Below are 15821 nucleotides of genomic sequence, written 5' to 3' on the forward strand. Positions count from 1 at the left end.
TTTGGGTAAGCGATTTGGCGGGGTTTCTCAGGTTGGAGAAATTCAAATTGGCCTTCAGGGGTTTGTTACAGGGGTTCACTCAGAGGTGGTAGCCGTTCATCGACTTATTTAAGAAAAATTAGTTCGTCAGCAGGGGGGGGGCGAGGAGGGGGTAAAAGGGGAAGGCATGGAAGTGACGAATAAGTGTAGGAAAACCAATGAAAGGAGAACCATGAGATGGAGTAGTTACATGGACCATGATAGTTAGGGTCGGTGCTTGGGGGGGAGATGGCCATGTTAGTGGGAGGGTTTTGTGATTGTTGGATATTCCTGTTCAAAAGTGTTAAAATTATAAATGCCTTAATAAAATATTTTCTAAAAAAAAAAAGTTTTATTGTGATTATGTTCTGTATTTTACTGCCCCTCAGCGGGTGTGTTTTTGGTGGGTGGGGGGGTGCATGTATGTGGAGGGTCAATGGCCCACCACCTTCCTGCCCACCCCTGACCCATTCGCCATAATATGGTGACTGGGAGGGCACCTCTATCCTGCCAGCCTTTAGACCTATTGAGGCCCTTACCTGCTCAATGAAGTGTTAATGAATGGCCTAATCCCGCCTCCGGTGCCATACCATGATACGGTTGGGCATATGCAGGTGCTATGAAATCCCCCCTGCCTCCAGCAAGTCTCGTGAACCTGGGGGAGATTGCCACCCTGAATAATTATGGATTTTATGGACAACAATCCAACTCAGAAAGAAGGAGGTTGCCCCCGTGGGGGATGCCTGCGTGCATTGGCACCCCCTCCCCCGAGATGGTACCCCAGTTTTGTGTCGCAACCCCACCAACCGCCCATCAAAACTTGACTCCAGCCCCACACACTTTTCTCCTTGTGTAAAAATCTCATATGTACTTTTGTTCAGTGTCCATATTGTCTTCTTTGTGGGACAGCGTGCAGTCCACTACTAAACGTAGGAGTTACTAGGACTGTAAAAGAATTTCAAGCCAATCAGGTTTGTTGTAAGTTCCCAAGGCCAGAACGTCAATACACTGTGGGATGTAAGTCTCATGCTGCAGTATAATGTTGCTGTGGGGAAGCCTTTTTAAAAGTTGGTCCATTAGCGACCCCCCCACTTTCTATCGGGGGTGGGGGTGAGGCAATATGCACCCCTCCCCCCATCAAAATCCAGTCCAATAAGTTTGCTAGCAAGTGTGAGAATAACAATACAGATGAAGCAGTATTTGCCTAATTAGGAAGGGTCTGATTGTTCTGTCCAATGATTAGGCGCTGCATATGATGACTTTGTACTTTCACACCCTGCATTGGATAGCTCTGAATCCTTTCCCTGGTCTGTCTGCTCTGCCAATTCTCCTTATGTTGCATGTATCTTCTCCCCATATCTGAACCTACAAACATCTTTAATGTCTTTCTGTTTTGTTTCTTTAGGTGGCTTTTAGAGGTGAATGCTTCTCCTTCACTAATAGCTAGCAGCCAGGAGGATTACGAGTTGAAATGCCGTTTGCTGGAGGACACAGTGCATGTTGTAGACATGGAAGGAAGGTGAGTGTCGGGTCTCCCAAGTCCTCAGATTATTCGAAAATGTTTCAGAGCTAATGAATCGTTCTTGTGGAGTTTTGTACAATTTAGAATTTTGTACAATCAGCCAATTTGTACGCAGCAATGTCTCACAAACAGCCTTGAGTTATTTTTGTATTGTTCATATGTTGTGGGCATCACTTGGGCATATGTCACCCATCCCTTGCATTCCCAACCATTTAGGAGAGTCAACCACATTGCTGTGGCTCTGGAATCATATATAGATCAGACTAGCCGAACCGGATAGGTTTTTACAATAATCAGTAATTGAATGGTCACCATTAGTGGGCAGCACGGTCGCACAGAGGGCAGCACTTTTGCTTCACAGCTCCAGGGACCCAGGTTCGATTCCAGGCTTGGGTCACTGTCTGTCTCCCCGTGTCTGCGTGGGTTTCCTCCGGGTGCTCCAGTTTCCTCCCACAGTCCAAAAGTATGCGGGTTAGGTGGGTTGGCCATGATAAATTGCCCGTAGTGACCAAAAAGGTTAAGTGGGGGTCCCCTTCACGTATTTCCCAATTATCAAATATGCAAACACGTAAACTGATAACAAATTTGTGCATAGTATTTGAGATTATAGAAGCGACTGAGTTCAATACAGCTCTACAAAATGACATGAAAATACCTCAAGCGAATTCCGCTTCCGAAATGAAAAAAAGGGATTCAGCCTCCCGAATCTGGAGCGTGAACACTAAACAGTCCTTATTTTTATTTATTTATTTCCGAGATGTTGACTTTGCTGGCTAGACCAGCATTTATTGCCCATCCCTAATTGACCCTCCGAAGGTGGTGGTGACCTGCCTTCTTGAACTGCTGCAGTCCCTGAGGTGTAGGAACACACAGTGCTGTTAGGATTTTGATCAGTGACAGTGAAGAAGCGGCTGATATATTTCTAAGCCAGGTTACTAAGTGTCTTGGAGGGGAACTTGCAGGTGGTGGTGTACCCATGTGTCTGCTGCTCTTGTTCTTCTAGGTTGGCGAGGTTGTGGATTTGGAAGGTGCTGTCTAAGGATCTGGCTCGAGGAATCTAGTCTGGTTCCTGGCCTTCAAATAAAATGGATAAAGTGATCTGAGGCTCCCTACCAAGCAGCTGAACAGCCTTTGTAATCACCAAATAAGATTGAGTATAGCATGAAAAAGGCAGCAGCTCCTTCAGAGAGGCCACATTGAGAGCGGCACGGTAGCACAGTGGTTAGCACTGTTGCTTCACAGCACCAGGGTCCCAGGTTCGATTCCTGGCTTGGGTCACTGTCTGTGCGGAGTCTGCACGTTCTCCCCGTGTCTGCATGGGTTTCCTCCGAGTGCTCCGGTTTCCTCCCACAAGTCCCGAAAGACGTGCTTGTTAGGTTAATTGGACATTCTGAATTCTCCCTCAGTGTACCCAAACAGACGCCGGAGTGTGGCGACGAGAGGATTTTCACAGTAACTTCATTGCAGTGTTGATGTAAACCTACTTGTGACACTAATAAAGATTATTATTATAATCTTTAGCAGTTCCATAGATTCTCTCACCCACTATGATCAATATTGTTGCCCTATCTCCAAGATCCTTTAGGTTTGAATAAACTCGAATGTCCACCAAATGTCCTCATCATTTCCTCCATTCTGCAATGGTACGCTCACATCCTTTCCCCATGTACCATAACAAAAGGCAGCTCAAAGCCTATACTGAGAAACTTGAGCAAGACTTAAATGAGCTTAGGTGAGCCTCTGTTGGTGGGGTCACAGTGAGGTGGGACTAATACTCCCAAGCCTGAGTTTAAATACGGCCGATGACGGCACTGACACAGGTGCTATCTCCTTAGACCAATGTGTGGAAATCTGTGCCTGCTTCTGTCTCCTGTTGTGGGGCCCTACTCCGCTTTGTAGCACCTGAGAAAGATGCATTACATGGCACAATTCCTCGGCCACAGAGTCCCCAATATTAAACCATTAACTTTCTGCAATGGTACGCTAGGGCAGCACGGTAGCATTGTGGATAGCACAATTGCTTCACAGCTCCAGGGTGCCAGGTTCGATTCCGGCTTGGGTCACTGTCTGTGCGGAGTCTGCACATCCTCCCCGTGTGTGCGTGGGTTTCCTCCGGGTTCTCCGGTTTCCTCCCGCAGTCCAAAGATGTGCAGGTTAGGTGGAATGGCCGTGATAAATTGCCCTTAGTGTCCAAAATTGCCCTTAGTATTGGGTGGGGTTACTGGGTTATGGGGATAGGGTGGAGGTGTTGACCTTGGGTAGGGTGCTCTTACCAAGAGCCGGTGCAGACTCGATGGGCCGCCTTCTGCACTGTAAATTCTATGATAATCTATGAACTTTCAAGTGAAACCAATTGGTAGTCGCTCTGTTAGTGAATCTCAGTCAGGAATGATACACAGACAGGAAGCAGGAGAAAAAGGAGACACAATAAAGACCCCCAAAGGGAAGGATGAAAGTGTTAATGAACTTGTGATGGAACATGGTGTTGAAAATGTTGAAAATGTTCATTCTGAAGAAGAACCTTTGTTCTATTTTGACGTGCCATATACTTCACATGACAGACTGTCTGGGAAAGAGAAACAGATTGGAGGATTTGACCTCATGTGGAATGATGGCCCTGTTTATAGTGACGATGGGAACTTCGACGGAGGAATCAATCTCATTGCTAACACTCACTTAGGTAATATCACAATGATATTCTTTCTTCCACTTGTTATGACTGTTTATTTTATTTTGAAGAAGGTTTATAACTAACTTTCTAATCTGTCATTAAACCTGGGCGTAATACCATGCTGATTCACATCATTCTGGCCCAAAGCTGAGGGACTGTGGTTGAGGCTGGAGAGGTGGGAAAGGACTTCAGAATTAAGTCACATCCAGAGCAGAGGTCAGAGCTCAAAATTGTGCCGCTTCTGCCTCAAAGAGTTGGCAGGTAAATACCGCCATTGAAATCCAGAGATCATCCTGCAACAGCTAGTTGTATTTGACACAGAAGGGGCAAAGAACATACTACACCAGGAGAATGTAAACTGAGAACTTGTGCCTGGAAATACAAAGAAATTTCCATTGTTCAGTATTACTGTAGATTTTCCAGCAAAGAACTCTCAATCCCAGGAAAATCTCTGAAAGCTGGGTTAACTACACAACACGGAAATAAATAGTATAAAGATTATTAACAGCATTGAGAGGGTAGGGGGTTTATTACTATAATATTAACAAAATTCATGTTCATGAGCTACGCATCTGGGAGATGATGCATCATCTGCTTTTCTGTTTGCACAGATTTCTGCAAGTAAACTGAATAATCAAATTCACTCATGCTGTATCTGGTCTGCTGCTCTTTAACTACTCCATCTGTATTTCCCTAGCTCATGGCATACCCTCACTTGAGGTTGCTGCCTTGTGGCAGTGAATTGCAGATCCCCCTCTGATACCCCAGATTTGCCCCAATGGATAGATTAGCCTTGTGTATACAGCCACCTTGTCTTTCCATACCATTTCTAGAGGCAGGCGCTGTTCAGGAGCTCCATGGATAACAGTTCCCGCCAGATGACCTGATCATGAATCCTTGTTCACTTTTCTAACAGTGGCCCACTCTTCCCCTCCAGATATTGTGGTCTCCTCTCCCACTCCCACCTCCATTTCATCCTGAAAAGAATCTATACTGTGCAAAAGGAGGCCATTCGGCCCATTGAGTCTGCACTGAGACTCTGAAAGAGCACCCTACCTAGGCTCACTCGCCTGCCCTATCCCCGTAACTCCACCTAAACTGCACATCTTTGGACGCTAAGTGGCAATTTGTTTAGCATGGCCAATTCACCTAGCCTGCACATCTTTGGACTGGGGGAGTAAACCAGAGCACCTGGAGGAAACCCACATAGACACGGGGAAAATGTGCAAATTCCACACAGACAGTCACCCAAGCACAGAATCGAACCCGGGACCCTGGCGCTATTTATTCGTTTTTTCGGTTTTTAACATTTTATTTCAAAGGTTACAGAATAAGACAGAACCATCATATGTATCAACACACATTACATCAGCAGCTGTAGTTTTGATGATCCTCCATATGGAGCTTATCTTACAGGGTGCGTATATTACAGCCAAAAAGCTGGTAGAGCTAGCTACAACAGAAAGAAAGAAAGTAGAATAAAGAATTTACAGACAAAAACGGTAGCCAAGCGCCAGCTGGGCCAGACAGGTGCCCGAGGTGAGCCCTCTGAGTCGTGTGGGGTCAATAGCTGGCTGTGCTCCTTTGAGGGAGCTTTTATATATTCATGGGTGGGAGGGGGGGGGTCCCTGATTATGAGCCTCTGTTGGGAAGTCGATTCCCCACACCTTGGTTGCCTCTTGCCACTGTGCTATGCTGGAGGCGGCATGACCATTGGGTGTGCTGTCACTGCCATTACTTTTGCTTTTTGTTCTTTGTCCCTTCCAGCTCTCTCGTGCCTGCCCTGTGTTTCCTGTGGTGTCTCCCCGCCCCCACCCCCCTCCGCCATCTCCCTTCGCCATCTCCAATCCTGCCCCCAGCTCCCGCCATCCGATCCTAGATTCGCGCTCTGATCTGATGTGTTCCCCAATCCCATACTTTATTGGTTGCTGGTTACAAGCAGGTCTTGTGTCATGTGAGAGTACCTTTAAGAAATGGGGGGTTTATCGAATAGCTATAGTGAATGTCACTTTAAGAAATGTTTGTCTGCTCAGGTTACTGCAATGATGTCAGAGTGTGGGTGGAGCTGAGCTCTGGCTCTGCTTTTTAGTTTCACTTTGAGAAAAGCTTGGGTGTGTCTGTGTTTTTTTGGTTTCGTTTCAGTGTTGGAGCTGCAGTCAGCCAAAGAAGGTGTAATATTGTTCTCTCTGCCATGTAAAGACTATCTCTTGATCATTTGGTGAATTCAGGGTGATAACTGTTCTCAGTAGAGAATTTAAACCTGATGTGCTTCTGTTAAAAGGTTGTTTATGTCTTATGGATGTTAAAAGGAAAGTTTAAGGATTACGTAGTGTTGTATTCCTTGGGGTTATATTTGAATTGATGGTTGCTAAGATGTTCACTGTATGTTTTAAAAAGGTCAATTGAGCTCATAGAATAAACATTGTTTTGCTTTAAAAAATACTGTTAGATGTCTGCTGCAGCACACCTGTAGAGTGGGCCGTGTGCTCCCCATACCACAATCTAGTAAACGTCGTGGGTCAGGTTATATCCATGACACACTTTGGGGTTCTCTAAACCCTGGCCCATAACACTTGGAACAAGTTGGTGAATAGCCTCCACAGTTTGTGGAAACCTTCCTCTGATCCTCTGATGTATTTTCTCTGACTTGACAGCCAGTCTGCAGCCTTGGGTGGTGCTGCCAATTGTCACGGTCGATCAGGGAGGCAAAGGCTAGGGCGTCCACCCCTCTCCACATAAATAGCTCTGGCTGTTCTGACACCTTGAAGACCGTCACCAGTGGGCAAAGAGCCACTCTCACTCCCACAGCCCTGGACATGGCCTCGAAAAGGACGTCCAGTACCCAACAAATCTGGGCCAAGACCAGAACATGTGGGTGTGGTTGGCCAGGCCACTCTGGCACTGTTCATACTTGCCCTCCACCTCCGGGAAGAATGTGCTTTTTCTTGTCCTGGTTAGGTGCACCCTTGCACCACCTTTAGTTACGTTGGGCTCAGCCCTGTGCATGTGGACGTGAAGTTTTTCCTGTGCAGTGCTTCGAACCAAAGTCCTCCCCCTAACTCCCTGCCTAGTTTTTCCTCCCATTTTTTACTTGTCTCGTCCAGGGGTGAGAGTACCTCCTCCAGTAGTCGTCCATACATATCCGCACAGTTCCTGACTCCGAGCTCGCCCACAGTCAGCAATCTGTCTAGTAGAGAGTGTCCTGGTATCTGGGAGATGTCTTTGTCTCCTTGTGGAGGAAGTTTTTTTTTTTTTTAATATTTTTTTATTAAGGTTTTTTAACAACACAATTTTTTCCCTTACAAACAGCAACTCCCCCACCTCCCGTAACAAAATAACGCAAAATCTCCCTGAGCAAGATATATACATGGCAAGATGGTATATTTACATAGCTTTATACACTGGCTCTTGGCCGCACGTACCGTTTCCCCCCACCCTCCATGCCATCTCCCGCTCGTCCATCCCCTCAAACAATCTCTCGTTCCCCCCTCTTCCCCCCCCCCCCCCCCAGGGTTGCTGCTGCTGCTGACCGACCTTCTTCTAACGCTCCGCGAGATATTCTAGGAACGGTTGCCACTGCCTGTAAAACCCTGTGCAAACTTAATTCTCTCCAATTTTATGAACCCCGCCATGTCGTTAATCCAGGCCTCCAGGCTAGGGGGCTTCGCCTCCTTCCACACAATAGCAAGACCCTTCGCCGGGCTACTAGGGACACAAAGGCCAGAATTCCGGCCTCTTTCACCTCCTGCACTCCCGGCTCATCCACTACTCCAAATATTGCTAGTCCCCAGCTTGGCTTGACCCGGGCTTTCACCACCTGGGATATTACTCCCGCCACCCCTCTCCAGAACCCCTCCAATGCCGGGCATGACCAAAACATATGGACATGGTTCGCCGGGCTCCCTGAACATCTTTCACATCTATCCTCTACCCCAAAGAACCTACTCAGCCTCACCCTCGTCAAGTGCGCTCTGTGAACCACCTTAAATTGTATCAGACTGAGCCTGGCACACGAGGAGGAGGTGTTAACCCTACCCAGGGCGTCAGCCCATAGCCCTTCCTCAATCTCCTCCCCCAGCTCCTCCTCCCATTTACCTTTCAATTCTTCTACTAGCGCTTCCCCCTCTTCTTTCATCTCTTGGTATATTTCCGACACCTTGCCCTCCCCGACCCATACCCCCGAGATCATCCTATCTTGAACTTCTTGTGCCGGGAGCAACGGAAACTCCCTCACCTGTCGCCTCACAAAAGCCCTCACCTGCATATATCTAAATGCATTTCCCGGGGGCAACTCAAATTTCTCCTCCAGTGCCCCTAGCCTCGCAAATGTCCCGTCAATGAACAGGTCCCCCATTCTTCTTATCCCCGCCCGATGCCAGCCTTGGAACCCCCCCGTCCATCTTCCCCGGGACAAACCGGTGGTTACCCCTGATCGGGGACCACACTGATGCTCCCATTGCACCCCTGTGCCTTCTCCACTGGCCCCAGATCCTTAGTGTTGCCGCCACCACCGGGCTTGTGGTGTATTTTGTCGGCGATGGCGGCAGCGGTGCCGTTACCAACGCCCCCAGGCTCGTTCCTTTACAGGACGCCATCTCCATCCTCTTCCATGCCGCCCCCTCTCCCTCCATGACCCACTTGCGGATCATCGCCACGTTTGCTGCCCAGTTGTACCTCCCTAGGTTTGGCAAAGCCAACCCTCCTCGGTCCCTGTTGCGTTCCAAGAACCCTCTCCTAACCCTCGGGGCCTTATTTGCCCACACATACCCCATAATACTCCTACCTACTCTCTTGAAAAAGCCCTTGGTGATCACGATGGGGAGGCACTGAAACACGAACAAAAACCTCGGAAGGACCACCATTTTGACCGACTGCACCCTACCCGCCAACGAGAGCGGGAGCATGTCCCATCTTTTAAAATCCTCCTCCATTTGCTCCACCACCATCGTCAAATTCAGTTTATGTAGGGCCCCCCAACTTCTGGCTATCTGGATCCCCAGATACCGAAAACTCCTCTCCGCCCTCCTCAGCGGCAGGTCCCCTATCCCTCTTTCTTGGTCCCCTGCCTGTAATACAAAAAGCTCACTCTTCTCTACATTAAGCTTGTAGCCCGAGAACTCTCCAAACTCCTTCAGAGTCTGCATGACCTCCACCATCCCCTCCATTGGGTCCGCCACGTATAGCAGCAGGTCATCCGCATATAGCGACACCCGATGCTCCTCTCCCCCGTGAACTATCCCCCTCCATTTCTGAGACTCCCTAAGTGATATGGCCAAGGGTTCGATCGCCAATGCAAACAACAGGGGGACAGGGGGCACCCCTGTCTCGTCCCTCGGTACAGCCGAAAGTACTCCGACCTCTGCCGGTTCGTCACTACGCTCGCCACCGGGGCGCTGTAAAGGAGCTTAACCCATCTAATAAACCCTCCCCCGAACCCAAACCTGCGCAATACCTCCCAAAGGTACTCCCACTCTACTCAGTCAAATGCTTTTTCCGCGTCCATAGCTGCCCCTATCTCCGCCTCTCCCTCCTCCGATGTCATCATTATCACGTTTAAGAGCCGCCGCATATTGGTATTTAACTGCCTGCCCTTTAGGAATCCCGTTTGGTCCTCGTGAATCACCCCCGGGACACAGTCAAAGAACAAAGAAATGTACAGCACAGGAACAGGCCCTTCGGCCCTCCAAGCCCGTGCCGACCATACTGCCCGACTAAACTACAATCTTCTACACTTCCTGGGTCCGTATCCTTCTATTCCCATCCTATTCATATATTTGTCAAGATGCCCCTTAAATGTCCCTATCGTCCCTGCTTCCACTACCTCCTCCGGTAGCGAGTTCCAGGTACCCACTACCCTCTGCGTAAAAAACTTGCCTCGTACATCTACTCTAAACCTTGCCCCTCTCACCTTAAACCTATGCCCCCTAGTAATTGACCCCTCTACCCTGGGGAAAAGCCTCTGACTATCCACTCTGTCTATGCCCCTCATAATTTTGTATACCTCTATCAGGTCGCCCCTCAACCTCCTTCGTTCCAGTGAAAACAAACCGAGTTTATTCAATCGCTCCTCATAGCTTATGCCCTCCATACCAGGCAACATTCTGGTAAATCTCTTCTGCACCCTCTCTAAAGCCTCCACATCCTTCTGGTAGTGTGGCGACCAGAATTGAACACTATACTCCAAGTGTGGCCTAACTAAGGTTCTATACAGCTGCAACATGGCTTGCCAATTCTTATACTCAATGCCCCGGCCAATGAAGGCAAGCATGCCGTATGCCTTCTTGACTACCTTCTCCACCTGTGTTGCCCCTTTCAATGACCTGTGGACCTGTACTCCTAGATCTCTTTGACTTTCAATACTCTTGAGGGTTCTACCATTCACTGTATATTCCCTACCTGCATTAGACCTTCCAAAATGCCATTACAGAGCCAGGTAATTCTCTCCAGTAATTTCCCTACCACTGAAGTAAGGCTCACCGGCCTGTAGTTCCCGGGATTATCCTTGCTACCCTTCTTAACGCAGAGGGTAGTGGGTACCAGTCCTCAATCCTAGTGGCCAGTACCTTCGCCAATAGCTTAGCATCCACATTGAGGAGCGAAATCGGCCTGTACGATCCACATTGCAGTGGATCCTTGTCTCGCTTTAGAATCAAGGAGATTGTCGCCTCCGACATTGTCTGGGGCAGGATTCCCTCCTCTATAGAACATAGAACATAGAACTTCTCTTTGTTCTTTATTTCACATCCGATTGACACAAACACTGCTCATCATGAAGCAGTCCATGTCGGAATGTATCAAGATTTGTAGAATATCCACGCTTGGACTGACAAATGGCAAGTAACATTCATAGAACATAGAACGATACAGCGCAGTACAGGCCCTTCGGCCCACGATGTTGCACCGAAACAAAAGCCATCTAACCTACACTATGCCATTATCATCCATATGCTTATCCAATAAACTTTTTAATGCCCTCAATGTTGGCGAGTTCACTACTGTTGCAGGTAGGGCATTCCACAGCATCACCACTCTTTGCGTAAAGAACCTACCTCTGACCTCTGTCCTATATCTATTACCCCTCAAGTTTAAAGCTATGTCCCCTCGTGCCAGCCATTTCCATCCGCGGGAGAAGGCTCTCACTGTCCACCCTATCTAACCCCCTGATCATTTTGTATGCCTCTATTAAGTCTCCTCTTAACCTTCTTCTCTCCAACGAAAACAACCTCAAGTCCATCAGCCTTTCTTCATAAGATTTTCCCTCCATACCAGGCAACATCCTGGTAAATCTCCTCTGCACCCGCTCCAAAGCCTCCACGTCCTCCCTATAATGCGGTGACCAGAACTGTACGCAATACTCCAAATGCGGCCGTACCAGAGTTTTGTGCAGCTGCAACATGACCTCCTGACTCCGGAACTCAATCCCTCTACCAATAAAGGCCAACACTCCATAGGCCTTCTTCACAACCCTATCACCCTGGGTGGCAACTTTCAGGGATCTATGTACATGGACGCCTAGATCCCTCTACTCATCCACACTTCCAAGAACTTTACCATTAGCCAAATATTCCGCATTCCTGTTATTCCTTCCAAAGTGAATCACCTCACACTTCTCTACATTAAACTCCATTTGCCACCTCTCAGCCCAGCTCTGCAGCTTATCTATATCCCTCTGTAACCTGCTACATCCTTCCACACTGTCGACAACACCACCGACTTTAGTATCATCTGCAAATTTACTCACCCACCCTTCTGCGCCTTCCTCTAGGTCATTGATAAAAATGACAAACAGCAACGGCCCCAGAACAGATCCTTGTGGTACTCCACTTGTAACTGAACTCCATTCTGAACATTTCCCATCAACCACCACCCTCTGTCTTCTTTCAGCTAGCCAATTTCTGATCCACATCTCTAACTCACCCTCAATCCCCAGCCTCCGTATTTTCTGCAATAGCCTACCGTGGGGAACCTTATCAAACGCTTTACTGAAATCCATATACACCACATCAACTGCTCTACCCTCGTCTACCTGTTCAGTCACCTTCTCAAAGAAAATTGCCTCATTGAAGGTGAGGACCAGTAGCGGGGCCAGCAGGTCCACATATTTTCTATAGAACTCCACCGGGAACCCGTCCGGCCCCGGGGCCTTCCCCGCCTGCATGCTCCCCAAACCCTTACTCAACTCCTCCAACCCAATTGGTGCCCCCAAACCAACCGCCTCCTGCTTCTCCATCCTCGGGAACCCCAGCTGGTCCAGGAATCGCCTCATCCCCCCTTCCCCCCCCCGGGGGCTGGGATCTGTACAGCTCTTCATAGACGTCCTTGAATACCTTATTTATTTTCGTTGCACTTCGAACCGTGGCTCCCCTTCAATCTTTGATTCCCCCTATTTCCCTCGCTGCCGCCCTCTTACGGAGCTGGTGCGCCAGCATCCGACTAGCCAATAAAAATGTTTCTAGATTTCAGCTTGGGTTTTCCTGATTCCCTAATGACTTCCCACTGGTACCTCATGTGCCACTTGCAATACCTCCTTTCTATACCCTACCGGCAATATTACTTGATGAACTTCTGCCCACTTTTCATCCGCCTGCATATGTTCAGGTCTCCATTTTCTCATCAAGACATCACTATTATGGTAATAACACTCTGGTATACTCTCAGATTCCTCTTCCGTATATGCTTTCTGATATGTCTATTTAATTTCTACATCTTTCTGTTGTAGCTCCGCCAATTTTCCTGAACTAAAAATATCGGCCTCATCCTCCACCTGTTCTTGTTCTTGTCCAACCATCTGATCAAAAATCATTTCTGATAATTGCACTTCAACTTCATCTTCACTCTTTGATTTCTTCTCTTCTCTTAACCTGTGACTTTGCGACCTTGTTACTACACAATCCGGAAAAATCCCAGGATATTCGACCTTCAACACTTCAGTTGTCTGATTTTCCACTGGCTTATCAACCACAGTAGGCATCACTCCCACCTGCGATCCAGCTCTATCATTACCCAAGATAAACTGTATTCCTGGACAAGATAGTTTATCTATTACTCCTACTACCACTTCACCACTCTTCACTGGACTTTCCAACATTACCTTACATAATGGAACGCTACTCCTCTCACCCTGAATTCCACATATCACCATCTTTTCTGGCAACATTCTTCCCGAACTACATAATTCCTCATCTCTTACCATTAAATATTGACGAGCCCCTGTATCTCTTAAAATTGTGACTTCTTTAGATGCTCCTCCTGATACACATGAGTAAACTTTACCCACACAAATATATTCTTTAAATACATCTGGCACCTTCTTAACAATTACTTCTTGAACAGGCTGTACAATCGTTTGCACCTCCTTCGCTTCCCTTGGGCTTTCCTTTACCACTCTAACAAACCCCACTGTCTTATCCTGTTTTACCACATCAGCCTTCCCAGTGCTTTTCTTCAACCAGCAACACTGTGACTTTACATGGCCTAGTTTATTACAGTGAAAACATTTGAAACTTTTCATTTCTTTTCCACCCTCCTGGATTTCTTTTTAAATCTGAGATACACTTTCCTTATTATCTCCCGTCAGATCACCTTTACCTTTACCACTTGAGTATTTCTCATGTCCCCCAGTTTCTATCCCTCCCCGGCTGAAACTGATGTTGGAAACCAAGCTTTGATTTATGAACTAATTCATAATCATCTGCCATTTCTGCTGCTAATCTCGCAGTTTTAACCCTCTGCTCTTCCACATGAGTTCTCACTACATCAGGAATTGAATTTTTAGACTCCTCCAAAAGTATAATTTCTCTGAGAGCTTCATACGTTTGGTCTGTTTTTAAAGCCCTTATCCATCGATCAAAATTACTGTTTGAGCCTTTCAAACTCCATGTATGTTTGACCAAATTCTTTCCTTAAATTTCTAAACCTTTGTCTGTAAGCTTCAGGCACTAGTTCATGTGCACCTAAGATGGATTTTTTCTCCTCCTCATACGTCCCAGATACCTCCTCCGGTAGTGATGCAAACACTTCACTAGCTCTACCTACCAGATTTGTTTGAATCAGTAATACCCACATGTCCTGTGGCCATTTCATTTGTTTAGCCACCTTCCCAAATGAAATGAAAAAGCCTTCTACCTCCTTCTCGTCAAACCTTGGCAATGCTTGGACATATTTAAATAGATACCCACCAAGCCTTCGACTTTGACGCTCTTTCTCACTATCCTCATCACTATCATCCAACTGTACGTTTCCCTTTACATCTGCCAATTTTAACTGACTGTCATGTTTCATGGCCATTTTCTGATGTTCAAACTCTCTCTCTTTATCTTTTACTCTGATCTGTATCTCCCTTTCTCTTTCTTTTTGTTCTGCCAGGGCTATTCTTTCTTTTCTCCTTTCTTCTCTCTCCTTTTCTTTTTCCTCTCTCTCTCTTTTTCCTCTCTCTTTCTTTTTCCTCTCTATCTCTTTCTCTCTCTCTCTCTTTCTTTTTCCTCTTTTTCAAATTCAAGCTGCTTTAATTCTTTCTCGTGTTGCATTTGTTTAATTTGTAACTGAATTTTTGCCATTTCCAATGAGTCAAACTGTATCTCAGGCAACTTTAAATGCTTAGCCACCGCCATAATTACCTCATCTTTTCGCATTTTGTCAGGTAATGTTAACTGCAATGTTTTTGCCAAATCTAACGGTCAGCTTTTAGTCTCTGTCCGTAAGGTACTGCGTGTGACCGTCTCCACCCCCAAAAACTTCAGAGCCTCTGAAAGAGCCATTGTCCACAACACACTCCCCACTTAAACTAGAACCACACCTGATAAGCAACACAATATGCTCACCCCTCACTGTCTTTAAGTTCACTAAGCCAATCCAATAGATAGACTTTTATCCCCTTTGAGCCCCCAATTTCTATGGGCCAGGGTTTAGAGAACCCCAAAGTGTATTATGGAGTTCACCTGACCCACAACTTTTAATAATGTGGTATGGGCAGTTTAGGGGCTGGTTTAGCACACTGGGCTAAATCGCTGGCTTTTAAAGCAGACCAAGGCAGGCCAGCAGCCCGGTTCGATTCCCGTACCAGCCTCCCCGAACAGGCGCCGGAATGTGGTGACTAGGGGCTTTTCACAGTAACTTCATTTGAAGCCTACTTGTGACAATAAGCGATTTTCATTTCATTTCATTTCATTCATTTTCATTTCATTTCATTTCATTTCATTTAAGAAATGTACCTTTAAGAAATGGGTGTTTAAGATATGTACCTTTAAGAAATGGGTGTTTATCAGTGATGTCAGAGTGTGTGTGGAGCTGGGCTGTCTGTCAGCTTTTTACTTTTGTTTTAGGCTGTTTGCTGCAGGGTGTGTTTTAGTTTCGTTTTCAGAGCTGGAGCTGAAACAAGACCAAGCAGGTGTCCTGCTGTTCTCTCTGCCACCAAAAGACTACCTCTTGATCATTTGGTGAATTCAGAATAATCCTCTGATCATCTTGTATGCCTCAATTAAATCACCTCTTAACCTTCTTCTCTCTAACGAAAACACCCTCAAGTCCCTCAGCATTCCCTCATAAGATCTTCCCTCCTGTTATAACCTGCCTACTTACGATTGGCTGGGGACTAATGACTATCCCACAATC

The 15821-nt window shown here is 46.8% G+C and overlaps 1 protein-coding gene across 1 annotated transcript in view; it reads left to right on the top strand.

Moving 5' to 3' along the window:
• ttll9 (tubulin tyrosine ligase-like family, member 9) overlaps window positions 1-15821 on the top strand; it is a 401093-nt gene that overhangs the window by 360584 nt on the left and 24688 nt on the right. The window contains exons 9-10 of the mRNA XM_072514478.1: window positions 1424-1537; window positions 4102-4220. Of these exons, the coding sequence (XP_072370579.1) occupies window positions 1424-1537; window positions 4102-4220 (233 nt within the window). The remainder of the gene's footprint in view (window positions 1-1423; window positions 1538-4101; window positions 4221-15821) is intronic.

The sequence above is a fragment of the Scyliorhinus torazame genome, chromosome 8 (genome assembly GCF_047496885.1).
Source record: "Scyliorhinus torazame isolate Kashiwa2021f chromosome 8, sScyTor2.1, whole genome shotgun sequence".
In the NCBI taxonomy this organism is placed as follows: Eukaryota; Metazoa; Chordata; class Chondrichthyes; order Carcharhiniformes; family Scyliorhinidae; genus Scyliorhinus; species Scyliorhinus torazame.